The 24,728-nt window shown below is 37.5% G+C and overlaps 1 protein-coding gene across 1 annotated transcript in view; it reads left to right on the forward strand.

The window, feature by feature from the left end:
- The window catches only part of DNAH7 (dynein axonemal heavy chain 7), a 248,143-nt gene that overhangs the window by 191,919 nt on the left and 31,496 nt on the right, over positions 1-24,728 (forward strand). The window contains exons 52-58 of the mRNA XM_089915967.1: positions 5,133-5,259; positions 6,190-6,384; positions 7,883-7,975; positions 13,872-14,048; positions 14,777-14,938; positions 17,075-17,275; positions 23,030-23,191. Coding sequence (XP_089772093.1) covers positions 5,133-5,259; positions 6,190-6,384; positions 7,883-7,975; positions 13,872-14,048; positions 14,777-14,938; positions 17,075-17,275; positions 23,030-23,191 — 1,117 coding nt within the window. The remainder of the gene's footprint in view (positions 1-5,132; positions 5,260-6,189; positions 6,385-7,882; positions 7,976-13,871; positions 14,049-14,776; positions 14,939-17,074; positions 17,276-23,029; positions 23,192-24,728) is intronic.

Here is a 24,728-nt window from a genome sequence, read left to right on the forward strand (position 1 = left end):
ATATTTGAAAATGTTTAGTTTATTTCTCTATTTCTTCCAGTATCTGACATTTTCAAGGTTAGCAAGGATTAATGAGTGCAGAAAACAAAAATTTAAGTGACCTTTCTTAGAAAAGTTCCCAGCCCTTTGCATTATTGACTTCAACATGCATGTCTGGTTTTCACACTAGATCCTGAATTCCCTGAGGCGAGGATTTTTTTTTAATATTCCTAGAGCCTAGAACTTATCACAGAACTAATCACGTGGAGCAACATAGTACGTGATGTTCTGCTTTTCACTGCAGTTCTTAATTTCTACCTTGGTTAAAACAAAATCACTGGGCTTCCCTGGTGGCGCAGTGGTTAAGAATCGCCTGCCAATGCAGGGGACACGGGTTCGAGCCCTGGTCCGGGAAGATCCCACATGCCGTGGAGCAACTAAGCCCGTGCGCCACAACTACTGAGCTTGTGCTCTAGAGCCCGGGAGCCACAACTACTGAAGCCCACTCGCCTAGAGCCTGTGCTCCGCAACAAGAGAAGCCACCGCGATGAGAAGCCCGCGCACCACCACGAAGAGTAGCCCCCGCGCGCCGCAACTAGAGAAAGCCTGCATGCAGCAATGAAGACCCAGCACAGCCAAAAATAAATAAATTAAATAAGTAAATTTATTAAAACAAAACAAAACAAAACAAGGTCACCAGAATGCTATCATTTTAATTAGTTTAAAATCAAGGTATGTCCTAGAGTCTAGGGAAGAAACTTTCTTTGCTTTGTCCCTTAAAGACATATTTTGTGTACAAGATTTTAAAATTAGGACAATTTTATGCTTTAAAAGTAGTTATTGGTTCCTTTATTACCTCATTATACTAAATTAGGACTCAGCCACAAATATGACATCTGCTTCTTCATAACTATGATATAGCCCCTTACGATTTATAGGAAGTAAAATTCTTTTCCCCAGATGTAAGATTTGACAGAAGTCCAGAAAACAAAATGTGCCTTTTTATTTTTAGTTAAAATCCTTTAATGTAGAAACTATGAAAATCATATTTATGACTAAAGTGATCTTAAAAATATAATTCTGGGACCAAAGAGTAAATAGAAAAAAATGCACTTGAAAACTTTGATTGAAGTTATTAATATTCTTACAGAAACATGTAGAAGTCAGAAGTATTTGCTCGATAAATTTTCCTAAGTGAGCACACCTGTGTACCTAGCAGCCAGGTCAAGGCATAGAACGTCATCAATAGCCCAGAAACCACTCTGTGTCCCCTTCTAATCACTATAACCCATCCCCCAAGGTAATCACTGTCCTGACTTTCAACACTAGAGATGAGTGTTGCCTGTTTCAGAATGTCATATAAAAGGAATCGCATGGCCTGTGCTCTTTTTTGTCTGGCATCTTGCACTTCACATTGTGAAATTTATATTGTTTTGCACAGTGCAAAGCAATGGTTTATTCACTTTCATTGTTAAGTCGCATTCCCTGTGCTCATTATTGTTGGGCAAGTGTAAAAGCAAATCTCCCAATCCAGGAGTTTTCTCCACAAAGTAGTAGAGAAAGAAAACAGGTTTTTATTGAATAATTATTAAACCAGAATGTGATCTGCATCGACCGGCAATCCACTAAGAGACTGCAAAGACAGAAATCTTCTCCTGACTTTACCAACTGAGTTAGCAAACTGGCTTCATCCAGAGGAAAAGCAAATGTCTTATCTTTATGACAAGAGGTAGTTTTGCAATGAGGAGCCAGGTGCCCATGAAGATGGCTCTCAGGTCTTTGAGAAGGACATTCCTGGGTCATAAAGTTGACAAAAAGCCTGCCTAGTTTTCACAAGAATTTATACACATTTCAAAGAGACGAGAAAGTATGTATAATTTTAACTTTTCAAACGTAAATTCTCTAAGAAGAAGGAGGAGAGGGAAATCTCTTTTTAACATTTTCAGTGTAAAAAAAGTAAACCTCTTATTTTTATTTGTCCTTTCACTATACCACAAATTATTCATTCACTCTACTGTTGAGGACATTTGGGTGGCTTCCAGTTTAGGGCTATTATGAATTTTTGCTGTCTTGTACACTCTTGTACGTGGGTATTGTATGTACACATGTATGGTAGGTATATGTACAGGAACACAATTGATGATCACAGGGTATGCATATTTTCCATTTTAATAAATATCGCCAGGCTTCCCTGGTGGCGCAATGGCTAAGAATCCACCTGCCAATGCAGGGGACATGGGTTCAAGCCATGGTCCGGGAAGATCCCACATGCCGCGTAGCAACTAAGCCCGTGCGCCACAACTATTGAGCCTGCGCTCTAGAGCCCGTGAGCCACAACTACTGAAGCCCACACACCTAGAGCCCATGCTCTGCAACAAGAGAAGCCAACGCAGTGAGAAGCTTGTGCACCGCCACGAAGAGTAGCTCCTGCTCACCGCAACTAGAGAAAAGCCTGCGCGCAGCAACGAAGACCCAATGCAGCCAAAAAAAAAAAAAGAAAATAAATTAATTTCAAAGAATATGGTTAATAAATATTGCCAAACAGAATTCCAAAGTGGCTACAGCAAGGGAGACTCTTTTAGGAGTCCTGCTTAATCTTCCTTTTTTCTTTTTTTTTTTTTTTAAGTAAATAGTAAGAAGCTAGCTGTCATTCAGAAATTAAAGATAGAGTTCTCATAGAAATCGTTTTTTGTCAATCATTGATAAACATCAGGTAACCTGTTAAACATGTATAATTTTTACTTGTCAATCATACCTCAATAAAGCTGGGGGAAAAAACAAAAAAATTTAGGTAACCCGTGTTCTCTGGGCAACTATTGAATTATAGCTATAACAAAGGCATAGAAAGCATGTGACTATACACCAGAGTACTAAATTGTTTGAGAATCTTAATATTGGTCTAAAATTATCTCTAATTTCCTTTTACTCAGAGATAAAAATATTTCATTTTTTTGTCTTCTGATAGTTATTATTCGTAATAATTATTATTTAATAATACCAAACATATGTTATAACTAAATTTATGTTATAACTACTATGGTATGTACTATGAAATAGCCATAATAATCGGGATCATCTTTTATAAAATTTTTAATGCATCAGAATTTATTATAGCAAAATAAATAACTAGCAAAAAAATAAGCACAGAAACAAAAATCTGACTAGAATATAGCTTTGTTACAGGAACCAAACTGAAATCAGTCTCTGTCTCTGTCTCTCTCTCTCAATAATACATGTAAGATCACACATGCCGGTGCATACAGAGTTTTTTCTTTTCCTTCTACTTCTGTCAAGATGATTTTCCCATGTTATTAAATACTCTTCTGAAATATAATTTTTAGTAGCTGTACAATATACCTTTTAATGAATGCGCTATAATTTTCTTTATAATTTTCTTACTGTAAGACTTTCAAGTGGTGTCCAGCTTTTGTATTATGAATAACACTGCAATAAATATAAATGTCCACATTTGATTATTTCCATTGGCTGAATCCCAAAATTAGGACACAGTTGTTCATTTCTTTCAGACTCCTGATATAAATTCCTTTTCTGTAAGGTTATTCAAATGTACAGTTCCATCAGAGGAGCATGACTGTCTTACAACACTGTGCCGCACATCAGCATTGAAAATAATTTATCCTCTTTTATACTGTAACAGATTATTAAAATATATTTTAATTGACATTTTAATAAAATATTTTAAATACTTGCTATTTAAGTATTTAGAAATATTTAAATATTTAAACTACTTATTTAAAAATAAATATATTTTTATTGGCATTTAATGAAAATGAACTTGAATTTCTAGTATGATTGACCCTTATAATTTTCCTTTCTATCTTCCTCTCTACAAGAGGAAGTTTGTCTTAAAGTGCAGAAATTATTTAATTCTAGAGAGACCAAATTTGAATCACCCTATATTAATTGTACTGTTACACGAGAGAAATTAAATGCCAAGTGTGAAAAGACCATCTATTAGCATAAAAATGGGGACAGGAATTGTATGATTATTTTGAATTTTCAAAGAATTCAACTGTATCTCAGCAACTAGTTTCAGGGACCTCTCTACCAAGCCTTTTTCAGAGTTCTCAATTAGAAATAAAATATATCAATTTGTTGTAATTCTTTCTATGGGAATGCTGCCAGGGGATAAAATAGTTAAAGAAATAGGGAGGTAAGGAAGAAACTAGAGCAGGGATGATCTACAGCTTAGGATATCAGTCTGGAAATAACCAAGATATGGTTATACTGCTAGATATTTTTTTTTTCTAGGCACATTAAGAAACGCCAATGTAATTTTGTTTAATCATAAACTATGCTAATTTTCCCTTTAGATACTTTATCCTTTAGATAATTTAGGTCATTAATCTATATAAATCATTAGCTTACTACAAATGTTTTCAGCTAACTTTATTTCTATTATAACTAGTATAACCTATGTAATAAAAATATTTTTAAAACTTTTGTCTCAGTGGTAGTTTACCCCTCATGAGATAATTAGTGAAAATGCTTGAAGTGCTATATTCATGTTAAGAATTATTATGAATACAGATCACACATGTTAGCACTTACTAGGAAGTTGTTAGTTGCAACTATAGTGATTATTCACATTTCTGTGTCTTGTCTATGTGGTAAATAAAAATGTAGTTTATCAAGTTTTGTGATTTCTCTGGTTTTTATGGATTTATGAGCAGAGTAGCACGCTACTAAACTTAATGTTAATTTAATAAAGGAGCTATTAACTTTAGTCTGTTCATTTAATATATAATATAGAACATTTGGAAGTGTTTATGGAATAAAGAAATCCAGTTTTACCCCAAGAAATGTTTTATAGTTAGAAATAGTCCAAAAACTGTTAAATGTAATAGCTTAATATACTGTGCATTGACTTTTTTCCAAAAGGAAGATTAAGTTTTTTAAAAAATCAGTCAACAGTAAAAATGCAATTCTACTGAGATGCTTCTACATTGTGTAGCTCTCAAATTGGCGCCCCCAGTTAATAAGGATCCTTGATTTTTTTGGGGAGTAATTGACCAGAAAGCTTATTAGAAGAGCACACATCTAAATGGTTTATAATAGGTTTCCCCAAGAGCATTTTTTCTTAAAGGATAATGCATTTTTATTTATTTACTTTTCTTTCTGTTGACCCTTAGGCTTCAAATTCTCAAGGATCACTTCACTTATTCCCTTTATGTTAACATCTGCCGATCCCTCTTTGAAAAGGATAAACTACTCTTTTCCTTTTGTCTAACTGTAAATCTGATGATACATGAGCGTTCGGTCAGTATTGTTTTAATTTGTAGGGAAAAAATATTAACGTGAATTCATTAATTTATGAACTTGTGTGGGAATATATATAAAAGGATTGTAAATAGTTAATTATAGTTAAGGCATCACAACTAGACTGAATTTCACAGAGGTGAAAAATAAATTAAGCAGAGTTCATTATATAACTATTACTACTTAAATTTTTGTATGTTTTAGTTTAAAATAGTTTCTATCAGAATCTCATATAAGTATGCATATAAATTAAATATATTGATATATGTACTCCAAGTAATAGTATAAATGGCAGTATTTTTAGAAACTTTTGCAAGTTCGTCAAATCTAACCATTGGGCTTAACGATACCATTCATTAATTTTTGCTATGTTTCACATCTATTAAAATATAGGAAGCACTTTAAGACTAGAAGAGAGGTGTATAAATTCACTATTTTATATTATGTGTTTAAGATTTATTGATTTCATATGGCAATGTATTAGTTGAATTCTGAAGGAGTAGGAGCTTTATTTTTGCATTTCTTGCAAAAATTTCGTAGCAGTACCTCATTATGTTTTATGGAAAATAATTGAAAACAGCAGATTGATTGCCTCTCAACAATTTTTAGAGCCAATAAAACTCTAAGAAGTCATTTAGGAAAGCATATATTCAAAAAGAATAAATTCAGATTTCCATTTTTAGATCAGTAATTCTGGAGGAAAATTATCAAAAATACCTATCTAAAATGGAACTATTTTGAAAACTGGTTATAATGTATACACTGGTTTCTTATGAATAAATACTGAGCTATACCAGTAACTATAGAATTTTATGGGGACCATACCTGAAGCTTAAAAATCAAAGAGTCAATTCTTTTTAAATGGTTGTAAGTGTACTATGTATATGATGAACTCATTTCTGACTCTTCATGCTACTTTGTTTTCCAAAGATTAATAAAGCTGAGTGGAGATTTCTGCTAACTGGTGGCATTGGACTGGATAATCCTCATGCCAACCCTTGTACGTGGCTTCCTCAAAAATCTTGGGATGAAATATGTCGACTAGATGAGTTGCCTGCCTTCAAAACAATTCGTAGGGAGTTTATGCACTTAAAGGATGGGTGGAAAAAAGTATATGATAGTTTGGTATGTTTTTATCCCTCTTGCTTATTTCAGAGTTTTTAAATGGAGAAAATAATGTCAAACAATTTACTCTTATCTTTGAATAAAAACAAGATTTAAGTAAGCTTTAAACTGGTCAAATATTAAAATCAGTGCTTCGATTAAACTATCCCCACCTTCAAAATTGGTGGTCTGTTTGCACTTCTATTCAAATTCCTTGAAATATATAGAGATGCAAAAAAGCTGCATGGTCCTTAAAAGTACTCTTTTTGAATTTCCATGCCAGGTTTTTTATTTATTATCAACTTGTACTTTGGCAATCATAATGGCAGATGAGTTAAAATTTTATAAAACAGATATTGTTTAGATTTTCTGAATACAGGACACAAACTAATAAATATTTTTGTCATTTGATGAAAGGGAAAAGCTAACAGTTCTCAAATAATTTTCATGAGACCCTATCTTGCTGATTGGAGATAGCTAACATTTACCATGATACTCAGTTTCCCTTCCAGAATACGTAGGAATTGTTGCCTTCCCTCACTTTTCTTTTAGTACAAGGGCTAATATTTTGATGATTCCCAGTTAATTTTTTCTATTGTTTCTACTCTCTGGACATTCTGCTTTCCTTGGGTTTAATATGCAACAGTTCTGTTGCAGGGGAGGGTGGAGGGGAAAAAGAGCCAGATGCGTGGAGAACACTTTTTCTTTGGTGACCTGTTTGTTGTATTATACATGATACTGAGATTGTGTCTACACCTGAATTTAAATATTTTGGACTGGATCTCTTTTGGATCGCTCCTAGTTAGTAACAAAACTACATTTCCCAGAGGCAAATATGTTTTTGTGTATAGTTGATTCTAATTTAAATAGAAATTTCCCTATGATAAAGCATGGAGATTTCTGATCTGAGATACCACATAGCCTTCCTGAACATTTCAAAGGTGCAGGTGTCTTTTTTTCCATGTTTACTCCTCTTCCTGGAATCTTGATACCTTTCTTCTTGGATATTTTTAATAGCACTCTTTTGACTTCTTCTTTGATATACACATTCTCAAATATCCCTTTCTAAAAAAGCTACCAAAAATTCTTCAAAATAAGAAATAACACATATCCTTCTTCCTTCTTCTGCAATAGATGTTTTTTTTATAAATAGATAATGAGAGTAGTTGGTAGGTTTTTAAAATGCCTTTGGAGAAATAATGGGGAAAATCTAATGCACATTTATTTTTTTAATAACAGGGATCATTTTGTGCTATTGACTAATATTCACATTGACATTAACCCGCTTAATTCATGTCTTAGTTTTGTTGTTTTTAGTGGCATTTAAGATTTTCTTTTTATATCTTATTTCATAACTTTGCCCAACCTAATAAAATTTACATTAGCATTCTTGATTTCATTTAGTCATTATATGTTTTCTGTAAAACTCGATTTAAAAGTCAAAATACTGTTTTGGGGGGTTTTTTTTCTTTTAAATAGTCTTCCAAATAGCATTGAGTTATATCCATTGTCATTTTAGGAGCCACATCATGAGGTTTTTCCTGACGATTGGGAAGATAAAGCGAGTGAGTTTCAAAGGATGCTTATCGTTCGTTGCCTGAGACCGGACAAGGTAAGTGTGGTCTTTGAAAGCAGCTCAGTGAGTCCAGTCCCTCCTCTCTCCACAGTCCAGCCAAACACGTGTTTCCTTATGTAATCGTGGGTCATGGGGGACATAAAGGAGCCTGGGGGAAATAACCCCACTTCCTTCTAATGCAGCCATTTTTCAAAAAGTGTATATTTATTAAAACCACACTAAATTAGTAACTCACCAGATTGTATTTTATAGTTTTATTTATGTTATGATTCTTCCTTTTATTATATGCTTCCCCAATTCCTCACAATCTACTTCCTTTACGTGCAGTAATCTCATTTTTATTCTTACTGTTTCGATGAAATTAGTCAATGTGGTTTACATGAAGCAGATTTACTAGACTTTCTGGCTCCTCAAATGCTATCCTGTACATGGTTTTTTGTTGGCTTTTGGAAAGCTAGTAGAATATTAAGATATTCATCACTGCTAACTACAAAGGAAAATGTCAATACTATTAATTTTCATTTCTTTAAATAATAAATTATATAACCAGTGAATCAGCTGACCTGTCATATCAACAAATTGCAGTACTCATTGACATCCTCATTTGTATTATTAAATTCCATTTAAAAAAACAACTGTTCACTTAATTGTAAAGACCCATACCCACAGAGATATCTACATACTCTGAGAAAATGTAGACATTAGGAGTGTTGGAAAAATAAATTGAACAAAATATTCTAATTGTCCACTGTTACTGCTTGAGTAAAAGTATACATAATTATTTCAAAATTTACTGTATTCAGAATTTGAGTTGCTAAGGAATATAATACAATACTTCCATTCTAACAACAACAGAAAAAGCAGAGCTTAGATGGTGAAAGCAGTGTATTTTTTTTTTTAAGTTTTTCTGCACATCAGTGATAATATAGGGTAGCGGCATTCTTTCCTCTGTAAGCCATGGTCTGTTCGATGAACACATGTCATTCTTGCTTGACTTGGCAGTGTGGCCTTAGCCAGGGCCAAAGGTATCCGTTAGGCACAGGGCCTAGGGCCCATGATACTCTTAGGGGTTCATGAAAATGTTTTAATTTCTTTTAAAATGAGAAAATAAATCAGTCTGTATTATATTTGTAATTATACCAAAATAGTTGTAAAATACAATTTTTTATATTTATTTATGGAAGAAGGGACCCACGAAGTGCCAAGGGCCCCTGAACATCATAATGCTGCCCAGCTCTTAGATGCTGGAAGTACCTCCCGTTGTTGAGGATCATTATTAAACTGATGAAACATCTCCCCCTTGGTGGCCCTTTTAAAAATGAATTTTCACTGGAACTTTAGCGTTAAGCATCAGAAGTTTTCACTTCAACTATTAAATATGGAAGAATATGAAATGCTTCAAACTCTTGCCTAATACGGCTTCTTCCTTTAAAACCTTTTATTAAAATTTTCAAAGGTTTTTACTTTGTTTTCTAAGCTAAAGACTGTTCTGCTAAATGACTCTGCATGTACCATTGACCTTCTCCCCTCGATATTTGATAAACAAAGAAGTTTCTGTTCGTGTTTTATATTGTTTAATTAGAAGTGATTAATGAGCCGTTTCCTAATTGCAGCAGTTTCATCTATAAATATCTTTTCCCCAGTTTGTTTTTAAAAATTGGACATTTTAATCTGAAAATATGTTGAGCTACCAAACAGATCCAATATTACTTTCCATAGTCACTCTCTTTTTAAAGTGTATTTGAGGGAGCTGGGGAATTAGATACTCAAGCTGAGGAATTTTTGTTTGTATCTTTTTGTTTGTTTTTCAATCACTTGAGGTTAAACTTAAGGTTTCATACTTCTCTTGCCTACTCTGCACAATACTTCAGCACCTTGTCTTATAACTTTTTCTTATATGTTTCCATATCTCCTCTAGAGTTTTTTTTTGGATTGGTGGATGAATGTAGACATTAACACTACTCACCAGTATTTCTGGTTCTCCTCTCCTGAGTACACTCGAGGTGGGGGCATTGTGGCCATAAACCTTGCTTTGGCCAGTAAGATGTGAGCAGAAGTGTTAGGGCAGAAGCATCTCACTACCAGTGTGAGATTCTCCAGGGCACTCCCCCCTGCCACCAAAACTGTGGAATCACATGTGGATATTTGAGTGCCATAAACAGGCTGCAGTGCTGAGCCAGCACAGGGAGAGTTTGTTGCCTGGACACCCAGATGACTTTGCTGGGACAAGAAATAAGCTTTTGTTGTGTTAAACCACTGAGATCTGGAAATCGTTTGCTACTACAGCATAATTCAGTTTATCCTAAGTGATTAACTAGTTACCATTATCTATACTGTCACACCCATAATCCTTAATATAGAAATAATTATTAGTGTGCTCTTATATTACTAGCAACCTCAAATCCTTCAATCTTGCTGTTGCCAGGTACTTTAATTTCTAGTGGTAAATCGTTGATGTTAGAATCTATGTATTTAAAATTAATAGATGACTATTATGCTTTTAAAAGAATGATTTTCCAAAGCAAAATGATATTAGCATGCCAGAGAAAGGAACAGTTCTATATGAGGCTAATAATTGGGCTAGTACTACATAGATATTATTTCTTTGCCATCTCTAAGTCATGAGATATATATCACCCCTAGGAAAATCAGCAATTGTTTGATTTCTAGTTTACAGTATATGTTATTTGTCAGCACAATTTTTTCTGTCTCCTTTCTACTGCTCTCCCTTCAAAACCAACTCCATCCCATGGTAAGAAGCCACAGATGCCAGGTTATCTAATGCTCTAGTTTGGAAAAATGTAAAAGATGCTCACTGAATCACCAGAGGACAAATGAGATGGGTTTGCACCTTCCATAGAATTTAATAGTTCATAGTGTTTTATTGACAAAAGCATATCAGATGGATAAATATGGAGGTGTGGAATGTTTTGAGCCCATTTACAAAATGAAGAGCTTCTGGCCACAGTTCTCTCCTTCTGGACAGTAAACAAAAAGCAAATTAATCAGCTTTCAATAAGAAACTTGTCAAATATAAGTTAATGTTTCTCTGACCTCAGATAAATCCTATAGGAACTTGCAAGACACAGAAGAACATACATAGGTGACCACAAACTTCTTTTCTGCCTTTGGGAAGATGGCTGCCTAAATTAGTCTATAATTTTTGTTACTGACAGATTTTATTTTATAAGCCTGATGCTGGCATAATCAGATTGCAGAAGCAAACCCAATTCCATTGCCTTCCAAACTGAATAGCTTGCACAGCTTCATTTACTTCAGGAGTTACTGTTCAGTCTTGGGAGCAAGCAGGTCTTATTCAATTTTAACATTAAAAATGAAACTTGTGCCCACCCTCACGCAGGCACCCCTAACTGGGTTCTCTGGCGCTAACGTTAAGAATCAGTTTCCACCAGCCATGTCTGCATGAGCGCTGTGGACGCTGCCAGCCTGAAACACTCACAGAAGAGGGGCCGTTTAGAACTCAAACTTCCTAAAAGTAAAACCACGCACTTAAAAGCCATGTGCTTTCGTTGGGTTTGTAAAATTATAATTTAGTGAAGAAGTTAGCCTTGAGAGGAGAGAGGTTATTAAAAAATCATTTAGTTTTCCTTTGTTAATTGTTGTTGTTGCTTTTAATCTAGTGAGAAAAGACAGCCACAGGAAAAGAATAATAGGGAAAAGGGCAAGGACAAGGCCTGAGACAGGCAGTTAGGATATTTTTAGTTTTCTGCCATAAGCTTGATATCTGTGCCCATTCAAAATATCTGAAACATGAAATAACTTATCAAGAAATGAAACTTGATGTATAGATGAATTTATTATTCTGTAATTTTTGTTTAGAATTTCCGTAATTAGAATCCCACCTTCACAAAAGAGAGCATCCTAATTTATTCATTCATTTGTTCAGTAGATATTTATTGCGCAGGAACAATATATGAGTAATCTTGTTAGGTAGATCCATGCCAACGTGGCACTTATACATGTATTATTACCCTTCTATACCTTTCCATAGTTTTTAATTATTTTTAATGACATACAGTTGATTTACAATATTGTGTTAATTTCTGGTGTACAGCAAAGTGATTCAGTTATATATATGCATATATATATATGCATATATATATTCTTTTTCAGATTCTTTTCCATTATGGTTTATTACAGGGTATTCAGTGTAGTTCCCTGTGCTATACAGTAGGACTTTGTTGTTTATTTTTTATATAGTAGTGTGTATCTGCTAATCCCAAACTCTTAATTTATCCCTCCCCCACCTCCTTCCCCCTTTGGTAACCATAAGGTTGTTTTGTGTGTCTGTGAGTCTGTTTCACAGATAGGTTCATTTGTGTCACATTTTAGAGTCCACATATAAGTGATATCATATGGTATTTGTCTTTCTCTTTCTGACTTACTTCACTTAGTATGACAATCTCTGGGTCCATGCATGTTGCTGCAGATGGCATTATTTCATTCTTTTTTATGGCTGAATAGTATTTCATTGTGTATATATGCCACATCTCCTTTATCCCCTCATCTGTCCATGACATTTAGGTTGGTTCCCCATCTTGGCTATTTATACCTTTCCATATTTGAATGAATCTGTTGTGGAGGGATTAAAAAATTTAAGTACAGATATTTCTTCACTGTTTCTCAGCTCCAGACCCTCACACCCTCAGTCAGTCTGTCTCTCTTACTCTCTTACTCTCTCTCTCCCTCTCCCTCTCTCTCTCTCTCTCTCTCTCTCTCTCTCTCTCTCTCTCTCTCTCTCTCACACACACACACACACACACACACACACACACACATACACATACACATACACACATCCATACCAGGATTGACACTGTTTTTAAAGTATTGTGACAAGTCAATGAGTTTTACTTACAAACCTTGTGTGGATAGAGGTTCTGGAGAATGCACTGTTAAAATTTGGCAATGTTTGTAACTTTCTCCAGAGGAGACCCCCTTTTTGAGATTCGTGGTATCTGCAGATTGCTCCTGCAATTTGCTTTAAGTTCAGAAAAGTTGTGGGGTGGTGGAATTGCTGTCCTAATTTGGAGTGTTGTGTGTTACACACAATTCCATCCTCGGATATAAGTAGGTGTCCAGTCAGAGAGGTTCTGAAGCTTTCAAAAAATTCTTTGTGCTCTTGTCACTTCATTACTTCTCTTCCTGGGATGCTTCCATAATTTGTTAAGCTAGATACAGGGATACTGGTTCATTAAACATACCTTTATTACTTGCTTGGCACACACCTAAGCCATCACCCAGAGATGAGTGGTGTAGACCCTTCATCAGAAAGAAGGAATGATGTACCTGAGGCTGTACCTCAGCCATACTGCTTTCTACAAGTCTGCTCCCACAGCAGTGCCTGACAGGGACCCCCAAGCCCCAAAGTTCTGCTCTTTCTCAAACACGCTCCCAGAAAATGCACGGGCGTATTATCAGAAAGTTTACACGACGTAGTTTCGCCTGTTTCTCGGGAGTATGGCTTCTCTTTCACGGTGCTTTTCCTTTTCTTTCTTTTTTCAGCTGTATCGATCTTTCTTTGTGGTATAGGATTGTATAAATCACACTAGAATTTCTACTTGTGAGTTGTGGACTTTGGAACATAGTCAAGTTTTACTTAAAACTAAAGTAAAGAATTAAGGTTTTTTATATTCTTCATCTAGGATATGTTGAACACTCACTAAAAGGAAGAAAAATGCCTTTGAATTCTGGTGTCACTAACCACCCGCCTTTTATTAATTCAATAATGTATAGTTTCTTTCTATCTAAAAGACAACTGTATGAAGTGATGCCTTTGACTCTTTACCAACGTTTATAAATACCAAAGCGAATGTGAGGTCCTTTGTTATAAAACACCTTTGAATGTGAAGTTTTAAGGTTTTAGGCAGATTTTGAATATTCCTTCAAGCATATTCTTGTCCCTTTCTAGATTATTCCAATGCTGCAAGAATTTATAAACAACAGATTGGGACGTGCATTCATTGAACCACCCCCGTTTGATCTATCCAAGGCATTTGCGGATAGTAACTGCTGCGCACCACTGATTTTCGTGCTCTCTCCTGGAGCAGATCCCATGGCTGCCCTTCTAAAATTTGCCGATGACCAGGTACCTTAAACGTCTATTTTTTTTCCTGCTGACCTGCTTGTGTCAGTCACCTGTGGACATTCAGACAGGGCCTTCTCTTATACTGCTCCCATAACTCAAGGCCTCTTCCAGAGTGGCATTCAGGTGGTAACTGCCCTAGAAATAGACCGGGGGTCACAGACACCATATCTGGAAGCTGTAGATGAATCAGGATATAGGAGAAATGAATTCTAGACAGACATTCCCACAGAGTTCCTTAAATAAACTTGAAAAGAAATTAGGGGCTAATGGATTTTTTTCCTCTGAACTTTATGCAGTAACCAAATTAGTTAAGATATAATTATTCAGAGATCTGGAGGAAACTGGGGCAAATTCATCTGTCTATTCACAGTTTTCTTTTCAGCTTTGAATTTTAGGAGTTGCTGCTTGATAGCTGGGCTCTTTCATCTCCTCCTCATATTAAAAGTCTTCTTAATTTTTTCCCGTCCCTTATCTCAACAACCAAAGACTCTACAGAATTTTTCATTTATTACCATGACTGTTTCCTTCATGAATTGGCTTGCTTTTTGTCTGTTTATTGGCTTCTTAACCAGTAAGAGGTTTCTAGGGCTGTATGTGCCCTAGAACCTTTGAGGGATGCTGCATGATTAAATTTTAATATATTTAATATTAACATTTCCTGTGATGATAATATTGATTCTTCTTTAAAATGTGATTTAAAATAACATCTTCACTATTCTTGTACACAGGGATGTGGAGCATCAAAACTCAGGTCTTTATCTCTTGGTCAAGGCCAAGGGCCCATAGCTATGAAGATGTTAGAAAAAGCTGTCAAAGAAGGAACGTGGGTTGTTCTTCAGAATTGTCACCTTGCCACCTCTTGGATGCCAACCCTCGAGAAAGTTTGCGAGGTAAAAATGCAAGCTTATTTTTATGAGATCATAGTTCCCCAGTAGAATTAGTGATGTACATGCCATCTAAGTAACTCCATTCCTGTCCTGTAATTTGAGGGTTTCAGGATGGCTGGGTTATAGGGGAGATGGGTTCACATTGGGAACTAGAGGACAGCACATGGCCAGGCCTTGCCGAATCTCTCCTACTAGACGCAAGGGCTCATCCCGTGGGTCAGAAATATCCTTAATCAGAGGAGCAGCCTCAAAGATAGGAATAAACCACAGGGTAGACAGAAACCAATTTACTTTTTACAGCAGTGGACCAAAAACAACAAAGAAAGCTTTGCAGGGGGAAATTAGTGTGGCCCCTCTAAACCAAAAGGCTTCAGGATGTAACTTTTCTATAATTATACTTCTCACCCACTTAGCTAGTGACCCTGCCACAGAGGATGAATCTGAAACCAGAAGTGCACTCCTCCCACCCTCCTTGCAGTGGGTCACGGTACTTCCCTATTTTTGTGGGCAGAAATTCCAGGAAGAAAATCCCACGTAGCTCAACTGAATAAACAGAAAACCTGGCAATGGATTCCACGTAATTACCCGTGACTCTAGCCCTCTCTTCAGAGTCCCTCGAGCTACTAAATTGATATAACTTGCACTATCCAGACATCCACCTGACACTTTAAGGAGCGGACTATATTTTCCTTTATGCCACTTGTCACCATTTTGTTTTGTCTGTATCTCCCACTAAAATGTAAGTGCTGTTTTATTCTCCGGTTTACCTCTAGCACCTTGAAGAGTGCCTGGCTCATGGGACATAATCAATAAATCTTTCCTGAGCTGGTGAATGAATAAAGCCTTTCAATAGCTTCCCACTGCATGAAGACAAAGTTCATGTCCCCATCGTGGCTTCTTCATTTGACTTTCGCCTGCCTCTCAGGTTTCGTCTGTGGCCACTTCCCATCTTGACTTCCGTGCTCTAGCCATTTGACCTTCTTTCACTTTCATTGGGAGAGCACACTTTCTCAAGAATGTAGGCTTCCATGATAGATGTTATTTCTATCTGCAAAACTATTCTTTAATATTTTTTGCCTTACTAACATCTTCTCAAGCTTCGGGCCTTATATTCAAGACTTTGTATTTGTGCCTGTTTCCTCACGGTTCCTCTGTCTCTAGGCTGTTCTCATGACCTGTTGAATTGTATCGTATACCCATTAGAGAGTCATCCAAGAGGGAAGAGCTGTCCCCAGTGGATGGTGAACTTGACCCAAAGTCCCATGAGTTATGCTACCTAAGTCACTGGGCATAGGGCAGCTAGTAGGAGGAAAAATGGTACCTTCACCATTTATTAAAAAATGTAGGTGCCTTAGCATCCTTCCAATTCCCCTACCCACCCCTTCACCAGTTGAGTGCTCAAAAATTATTTTACTGTTAAAGATTTGCAATTAAAAAAACATAGATACCACTGACATGGACGGTTGGAGGAGTTAGCAGTAGGGAGTGGAGCAGAACAGGAGAGAGGGAAAGACCCATGGTAATTATTCCAAGGCCCAATATAGCCTTCACGACAGTCACAGATGAGCGTTCTGTCATCCTCCACAGTGCAGGCCTGACTATCCCCGTAAACAAGTGGCGCTAATAGTGATATGGTTTAGTGCTTCAGGATATACCAGTTCTTCTTCCCTTTCAAAATGCTCTTTTTTTTTTTCATCCCTACTTGGTTTAATATGGATTTATCTGAGTGTGTTGCTTATTCTCACAACCTGGCTACAGCAAGAAGGCATCATTCTTAATCTGGCTCTGGGGCAGAGAAGTGTTTCTATAAATATTTCAGCAACATCAGTGAAGATACAAGACTTTTTGGAATGTCTTAGTCTTTATCGCGGCCAAATCTGAATTATGTAATGCCTTTGTAAACTTTACAGTCATGTGATTTAATTGTTAACAGGGAGAGGGACAGCAACTCTGGGCCTTCCCAATGAAGTATGTTGCTTCCCTGGCAGAATCAGTTTTTAAGGCCTTTGCCTTAAACTGAAGCAATAAGCCCTGTTTTGTAAAGATGCTTCCTCCCACTTGCAGCCCATCCCATGCACACATGATTGAGATTTTCCTTGCATTTTATGACCCTTTTGGATCTGGTTTCTTTTGTTGCAGGAGTTAAGTGCAGAAACAACACATCCAGATTTCCGAATTTGGCTGACAAGTTACCCATCTCCAAATTTCCCTGTGTCTGTACTGCAGAATGGAGTGAAAATGACCAATGAAGCACCGAAAGGTTTACGGGCTAATATCATTCGATCATACCTCATGGACCCAATCTCTGACCCTGAGTTCTTTGGCAGCTGCAAAAAGCATGTTAGTAATGGCTAGGTCTTGCTACCTCTGCCCCGTAAAGCAATTCAAGTGGCCCCCGGTGATCCTGGATGTGTGTGCTGAGTAAAACTGCAAATTAAATAGGCCTCCTGCACTGTTGGTTTTGATTACTGATTATTGACTGTACTGAAGTCAATTTTATTAATATTTTATTTTATTTCACCGCCAGCCTCATTCCTGCTCAGCTGAGATCTAGTGGAGTGTCATTAATTATGCAGCTTTCTATTTAGAAAGTCAGCCGTAAGCCATTCCCAGTACAAATCTGCAAGGTTGGAGAATCTTGTTTCAGGATATTAACTGAGCCCTTTGCTATTTGGAGCCATATCTTTAAATTAACACATAAAAATATTTCCTCCATATAACTGTAATGAGAGCCAAAAGAATTTTACTCCCTGATTGATGGGCTCATAAGGGTCTTTTTTTTTTTTAGCATCACCAGGCAAGCAGGGAAGCCACCCACTGCTTTCATGATTAGAATTCTGTGTGTGAATGTTTGTGACCTAAAATTGTTTCACAGTGTTTTGCCGTAATTAAAAATGGAATAGTTTCTTTTTAAGAGGGGTTATGAACCTTGGTAAGTTTTTGCTGTTAAAAAGCTCACACTCTTGATGTTGGGATATGTTTTAAGTACACATCAAAAGAAAGTATTAAGAATAAAGAAGTACTTTCATTAAACAAAAGTCTGGGATACTAAAAAAAAAAAGAAAAAAGGGGGGACCTGTATTTAAAATTAAGTCAAACCTTATCCTAAGCATCTAAGACCTGCTGTATGACAAACTTTTGCATGATTTGGCCCAGAGAGAGCAGGTTACCCCCAGGTAGGTGGTGAGGGCATTTCTGCACCTGATGGCTGGACAGAAGCCCTTTTGCAAAAATTTACTCCCTTTCTTCCAGATCCAGAGGGCTTTCCAGCAGTAGTCACACAGATTGGAAGTCCAGGCGTTTATGAACCAAAATCCAAACCCAAACCAAAATCTCAAATGCCAAAGCAGTACACCATAATCCTTTGGTTTTAACTTTTTATTTGGAAATAATTTTAAACTCACAGAAAAGTTGCAAATATAAAAGTAGTACAAAGAACAGCCCTATGCCCTTTACTTATATTTGTCTCCTGTTAACATGACCATCTGCAGGTAAGTTAGATATGTCACTGCCCTTTATTCCTAGATAAGTCCTTCAGTGTATATTTCTTAAGAATAGAGATATTATCTTATCCCATTACAGTTATTATTTTAGTAAATTTAGCAAGTATACACTATTGTATCTAATCTACCCAAATTTGTATTTGTGTCCCAAATTTGTCAATTGATACAGTGATGTCCTTTGGAGCATTTTCCCTGTTCACCATGGGATGGGCCCAGGGTTAGTATCACATTTAGTCACCATGCCTCTTTGCTTCCTTTAATCTGGACCAATACCTCAGCCTTTCTTTGTCTTTTTTTCATTTTATTTATTTATTTATTTTTGGCTGTGTTGGGTCTTCGTTTCTGTGCGAGGGCTTTCTCTAGTTGTGGCGAGCGGGGGCTACTCTTCATCGCGGTGCGCGGGCCTCTCACTGTTGCGGCCTCTCTTGTTGCGGAGCGCAAGCTCCAGACGTGCAGGCTCAGTAGTTGTGGCTCACGGGCCTAGTTGCTCCGCGGCATGTGGGATCTTCCCAGACCAGGACTCGAACCTGTGTCCCCTGCATTGGCAGGCAGATTCTCAACCACTGCGCCACCAGGGAAGCCCCTTTCTTTGTCTTTGATGGCACTGACATTTCTGAAGAATCCATCCCCCCCCCCACCACGTTGTTTTTAATAGAACGTTTCTCACTTTGGGCTTGCTTGATATTTCCTCGATATTAGGTTCAAGTTATGCATTCTGAGCCACAATACGACATGGGTGAAGTCATGTCCTCGAGTATCATAGTGGGAGGTGCACGGTGCCCATTTATCCCTCACTGATGTTACTGATTTTGATCCCCCAGATGAAGCGTGGTCTGATTTCTTCACTGTATAATAACTGTTTTGCCCCTTGCAACTAATAATCAGTCTGTGAGGAGACATTTTGGACCATGCAAATAGCCTGTTCCTCGTCAAAATCTACCTGGGACACAGATTTAGTAGCCAGTGATGATTCTTGCTTGACCCACTTATTTCCGCTGGTGATTCCAACTCCAGCACTCCCTCCACATTTGACACTTGGCGTGCTATTGTCAGCAGCAGCCCTCCCTTCCCTTCCATTTATTTATCTTTTATTGGTGTGGACTCATGAATTCCTTGCATTTTTTCCAATGGTTTATAATTCATTACTGTTCTTAAGTCTTTTGCTCAAGTTGTCCCAGAATTGGTCAGAGGGAGCTCCTTTTGTACTTGTTATAGGTCCCATTATTATTATTATTATTATTATTCCTCTTTCTGGCAAAAGCTGCTCCAGGCTTATCTGTATCCCAGTCCTGGAACCAGCCATTTTTCTGAACAGCCCTGGTTCCTGTTTCATGGGGAATGGTATTAGAGACCAAGATTTGGGTGCCAAACAAGTAGCATTTATTGTCCGTGGTTCGAGTCCTTTTAGAGAGAACTTGGAAATATATACATGTACTCACAAATACACATATGCAAATCTGTATACACACATATAGTACGTAGAAACAAGTCCATGCACACACCTCATATACATGTTTTAGAAGTAACGAGTTCCTAGCAATACCTTCAATTTCAGTCCCTCTACCCAGGGTTCTTTCCTGCTTTTCCTCATTCCATATTTGCACATCATCAACACATTTTACTGATTTGCTCAATTTTCTAATATATCGAGAAGAGTTGCAGAATTAGCACAGCGTGTTTAACTTTGCTTCTCCCACCTTTGTGGTCAAACTTATGCTACTTTCCTCTTGTTTCACACTCTCCCTTTCAATTTTATTCCATGGGGGAAACTTTCCCCCCTGCCCTTGAATAAAACTTTGGGCAGTCTCATGGCTTTCCTGGTTAGTGTCAGGTAATAAAATGACCTATAGTCATTTTAAACTGCAAATCCAATCTTGATTCAGAAATCAGAAAGTGCAACACAATATATTAATCAATATTTCAACTTTTATTCAAAACATAGGTTTCAACTCTCTAGCACTTTGCCTCGGGCCTATAGTTGGTGGGCTTCATGCCACTAGGGAAAGAGAATGGAGTTGTCATCTTTCCTCGTTTTTAATTGAAGTTCATTTATAATACTGTGTTAGTTTCAGGTGTACAGCGAAGTGATTAAGTTATTTTTTTTTTCAGATTATAGTCCATTGTAGGGTATTACAAGATAATGAATGTAATTCCTTGTGCTATATAGTAAATCCTCACTGCTTATCTATTTTATGTTTAATAGTTTGTATCTGTTAATCCCACACTCCTAATTTGTCCCTTCCTCCCTCTCCCCTTTGGTAGCCATTAGTTTGTTTTCTGTCTGTGAGTCTGTTTCTGTTTTGTATATAGATTCGTTTTATTTTTTTTAGATTCCACATGTAAGTGACATCGTATAGTATTTGTCTTTCTCTGTCTACCTTATTTCACTAAGTAGAATATTCTCTAGGTCCATCCATGTTGCTGCAAATGGCAATATTTCATTCTTTTTTATGGCTGAGTAATATTCCATTGTATATATACACCATATCTTCTTAAACCAATCATATGTTGATTGATGCTTGGGTTGTTTCCATGTCTTGGCTATTGTAACTAGGGCTGCTGTGAACATTGGGGTGCATGTATATTTTTGAATTAGAATTTTCATTTTCTCCTGGATATATACCCAGGAAGTAGAATTGCTAGATCATATGGTAGCTCTATTTTTAGTTTTTTAAGGAACCTCTATACTGTTTTCTGTAGCGGCTGCACCAATTTACATCTCCACCAACAGTGTACAAGGGTTCCCTTTTCTTCACACCCTTTCCAGCATTTGTTATTTGTTGTCTTTCTGATGATAGCCATTCTGAATGGTGTGAGGTGATAACAGCGCATTGTGGTTCTGATTTGCATTTCTCTAATAATTAGTGATGTCGAGCATCTTGTCATGTGTTGTTGGGCCACCTTTTTTTTGTGTGTGTGTGGTACGCGGGCCTCTCACTGTTGTGGCCTCTCCCGTTGCAGAGCACAGGCTTGGGACGCGCAGGCTCAGCGGCCATGGCTCACGGGCCCAGCCGCTCCGCGGCATGTGGGATCTTCCCGGACCGGGGCACGAACCCGTGTCCCCTGCATCGGCAGGCGGACTCTCAACCACTGCGCCACCAGGGAAGCCCCACCTTTCTTTTTGTAACTACTCCCGCACATGATAGCTGCTGATACAGAGTGCTCAGTTCAGGGCGTGTGCAGGGGTGAGTCAGGAGGGGCAGAGTTTCCTCTTCTGGGCTGCTATTGCCTGGAGCTCTTTGGAGTTGGTGGGGATTTAAAGCTGACTTTTTTGCCTCGTGAGGTCTCTCATGGGTTCTCCTTCGGCTCCCGTGCTGGACTTCTCTGTGACCCCATCACCCGTGGCAGTGCCTCCCCTTCAGCTGGCTGTTCCTGATTCCTCTCAGCTTTTGGTTCTCCAGGCTTCATTTCATACAGGCTCTTACTGTTGGGGTTCCTTACTCTGTGACACAAGTCCTCTTGAATAGGAAACCATTAAAATGACCACTGGCTGACATTCCTAGCCCAGCTCCCTGTCTGCTCCTTGGGATTCACGCCAGATTGGCCCACCATCTGGGGGAAGGCTACTGATTTCCCTCCCATAGTCCACGACCCGAGGCCATAGACTGCTCTACTCTTCCAGGCATGAGTTTTGCACTGTCCCACTCCATCCCAGCTTCAGGGCATGAGTATCAGCTCCCCAAGGGGCCCCATTAGTTCCTTCTCAGTATCTTGGACCCCACACTCCCCTTTCCCTTGGAGGTGAGGACAAGGGGACTCCCAGCACAGCAGCTCTTCTCTCCAAGGAAACCTCTTCACAAATCCTCTCTCGGGCTTCCCTGGTGGTGCAGTGGTTGGGAGTCCGCCTGCCGATGCAGGGGACACGGGTTCGTGCCCCGGCCCGGGAAGATCCCACATGCCGCGGAGCGGCTGGGCCCGTGAGCCATGGCCGCTGAGCCTGCGCGTCCAGAGCCTGTGCTCCGCAACGGGGGAGGCCACAACAGTGAGAGGCCTGCGTACCGAAAAAAACAAAAAACAAAAAAAAGCAAAAACAAAAAAATCCTCTCTCAAGCTCTATTTTGACCATTTTTATATCCTCCTTGTGGAGGGTACAAATGATTAATATATTGCATCGTACTTTCTGATTTCTGAATCAAGGCTGGCTTTGCAGTTGACAGTGACTGTAGGACTTCTCTTACCTAAAAGCAACCAGAAAAGCCATGAGGCTACCCAAAATTTCAACCCCAAAGTGCTTGTAGAGCTTCTTAATCGGTTTGAACTATCTCCTTTGAAATTTCTCCATGGTGATCTGGGACCAAACACTGGAATTCATACTCCTTGCCTCATGATGCTTAAGTTGAAACCCCCCCAAATCCTCTAAGGTAACGTTAAATTAGACAGTACGTAGAAGCTATGTGTGTCAACTGAGCATGTATACAAATAGGCATAGCCTAAATAGCCGGTAGAAACAGTTAATTCTGTTTTAGTTTTACTTTGACATGGATATATTGATAAGCAAAAGGAATTAATTACTTTCATTTTAAAATATGATAAGCATAATGCATTATTAGGGGAAGAAATAATGATGTTACACCATTTCTTCTCATTACAGGAGGAATTCAAGAAGTTACTATATGGTCTCTGTTTCTTTCATGCTTTGGTACAAGAGAGACGGAAGTTTGGACCCCTGGGGTGGAATATTCCCTATGAGTTCAACGAGACTGACCTAAGAATCAGCGTACAGCAACTCCACATGTTCCTGAACCAGTATGAGGTACCATAAAACTCACAGCAAGGACATTACCTGTTGTGCTGTTTATCACGTTGTGTTTGTACAGTGAGCAGGGACTTCTGATTAATTTCTTTTTTTACAAAATGAATAGGAGGATAGTTCCCAAAAGCTTATTAAGTAGGACTTTATTATAACAGAATATTATAACTGCCATAGTAGGTAGTTAGGATGTCAGTTTGTCTATTAGGAACCTGTATTTTATCATTTATTTTGACACATAAACATCAATCAGTCTCCAAAATGAAAAAAAAAGAAAAACAGACTGATTTCCCTCCATCCTGGAGCATGACTTTATTTTTAAGGAAATGTTACTGTAGTTTTATTCCAGAGTTTGGGCCGTTTGTCCCGATCAAACTACTTAAGCCATTGGTGTTAACCTGAGGTATAGATTCTGGGAAGAAGTCCCACAATGTACTGTCATCACTTCAACCACATTTCATCCCCTGTAGTTCTCTCTCTCCCTCTCCCCACCCCTCTCTCCTTTCTCTCCCTCTCGCCATCGCTTGTGCACGTGCACACACATGCATGTACTCTCTCTCTCTCTCTCTTTCTCTCTTTGCTGCTTATCTATCAGATGGATTTTAACACGTTTGAACTTTTGAAGAACTGCTTGGTAAATCAGTGCAAGTGTCCTAAAAGGATATGGAACTTTTTCGAAAGCAAATCCTCTAAATTTTGATAGAATTTTGTTCAAAATTAGTTGGAAATCTTTAAATCAATCAATGGAGTATCAAAAAAACCTTTGGTTTTTGAAACTTTTAGTGAATTGTGATTTTTTTTAAGAAAGGCTTACAAACAGGCAGTCGTTGAATCCTCTCTCTATAAAAACAAAGGAGAAAACAAGAAAATAAATATTGAGAGCTCAAATGACATATCTAAACTTAGGTGAAGAACATTTGTCTGGTCTTCTGTGTTTCTTTGGGCAAATTTGTATTCTGTACTAAAATGAAGTGAGTTGAGAAGGCCTTTGATTTTGCAGCATTAAAATTTGGTGAAACATTCAAAAGAAGCATAGATTTGATGAATTTCTTTCTTGTAATAATATTTATTTTTAAAACATACTAAGAATGGAGGCAAAAGCTATAATGAAACAATGCATGTGGAAGTATTTGAGCTAAAATAATTACACTTTTGAATACAAACAAAAAGAATGAGGAGCTCCTTTAATTAGCAATTTGTTCACGAACCTGTAGAGTATATTCTAATTTAAAATATTATAGTATGTAGTGGAGTCAATTAAAAGTGTCAGCAATTTAAAATTTAGTAACCATAAAATGAAACTTTGCAAAACATTATAGACAATTTTACTTTAAAAATTAAAAAAACAGTGAGACCATATTGAAAAGTACATTCTTCGGGAAAACATCGGAGACATTATTTGAGAGAGAGAGATGTCTAAGAAGTTAAAGTACATGAATATACACTAAGAAAAGTTATTCTGCTTAAACTCTTAATCATTATAAAATTTTTGCTTCAATTTCTTATTTTAAGTAATTATCTTATTTTAAAAGCAACGTTT

Source organism: Delphinapterus leucas, chromosome 8 (assembly GCF_059928025.1).
Source record: "Delphinapterus leucas isolate spDelLeu-1000000601 "Yukka" chromosome 8, BTC_Dleu_Yukka2, whole genome shotgun sequence".
NCBI classification, from domain to species: domain Eukaryota; kingdom Metazoa; phylum Chordata; class Mammalia; order Artiodactyla; family Monodontidae; genus Delphinapterus; species Delphinapterus leucas.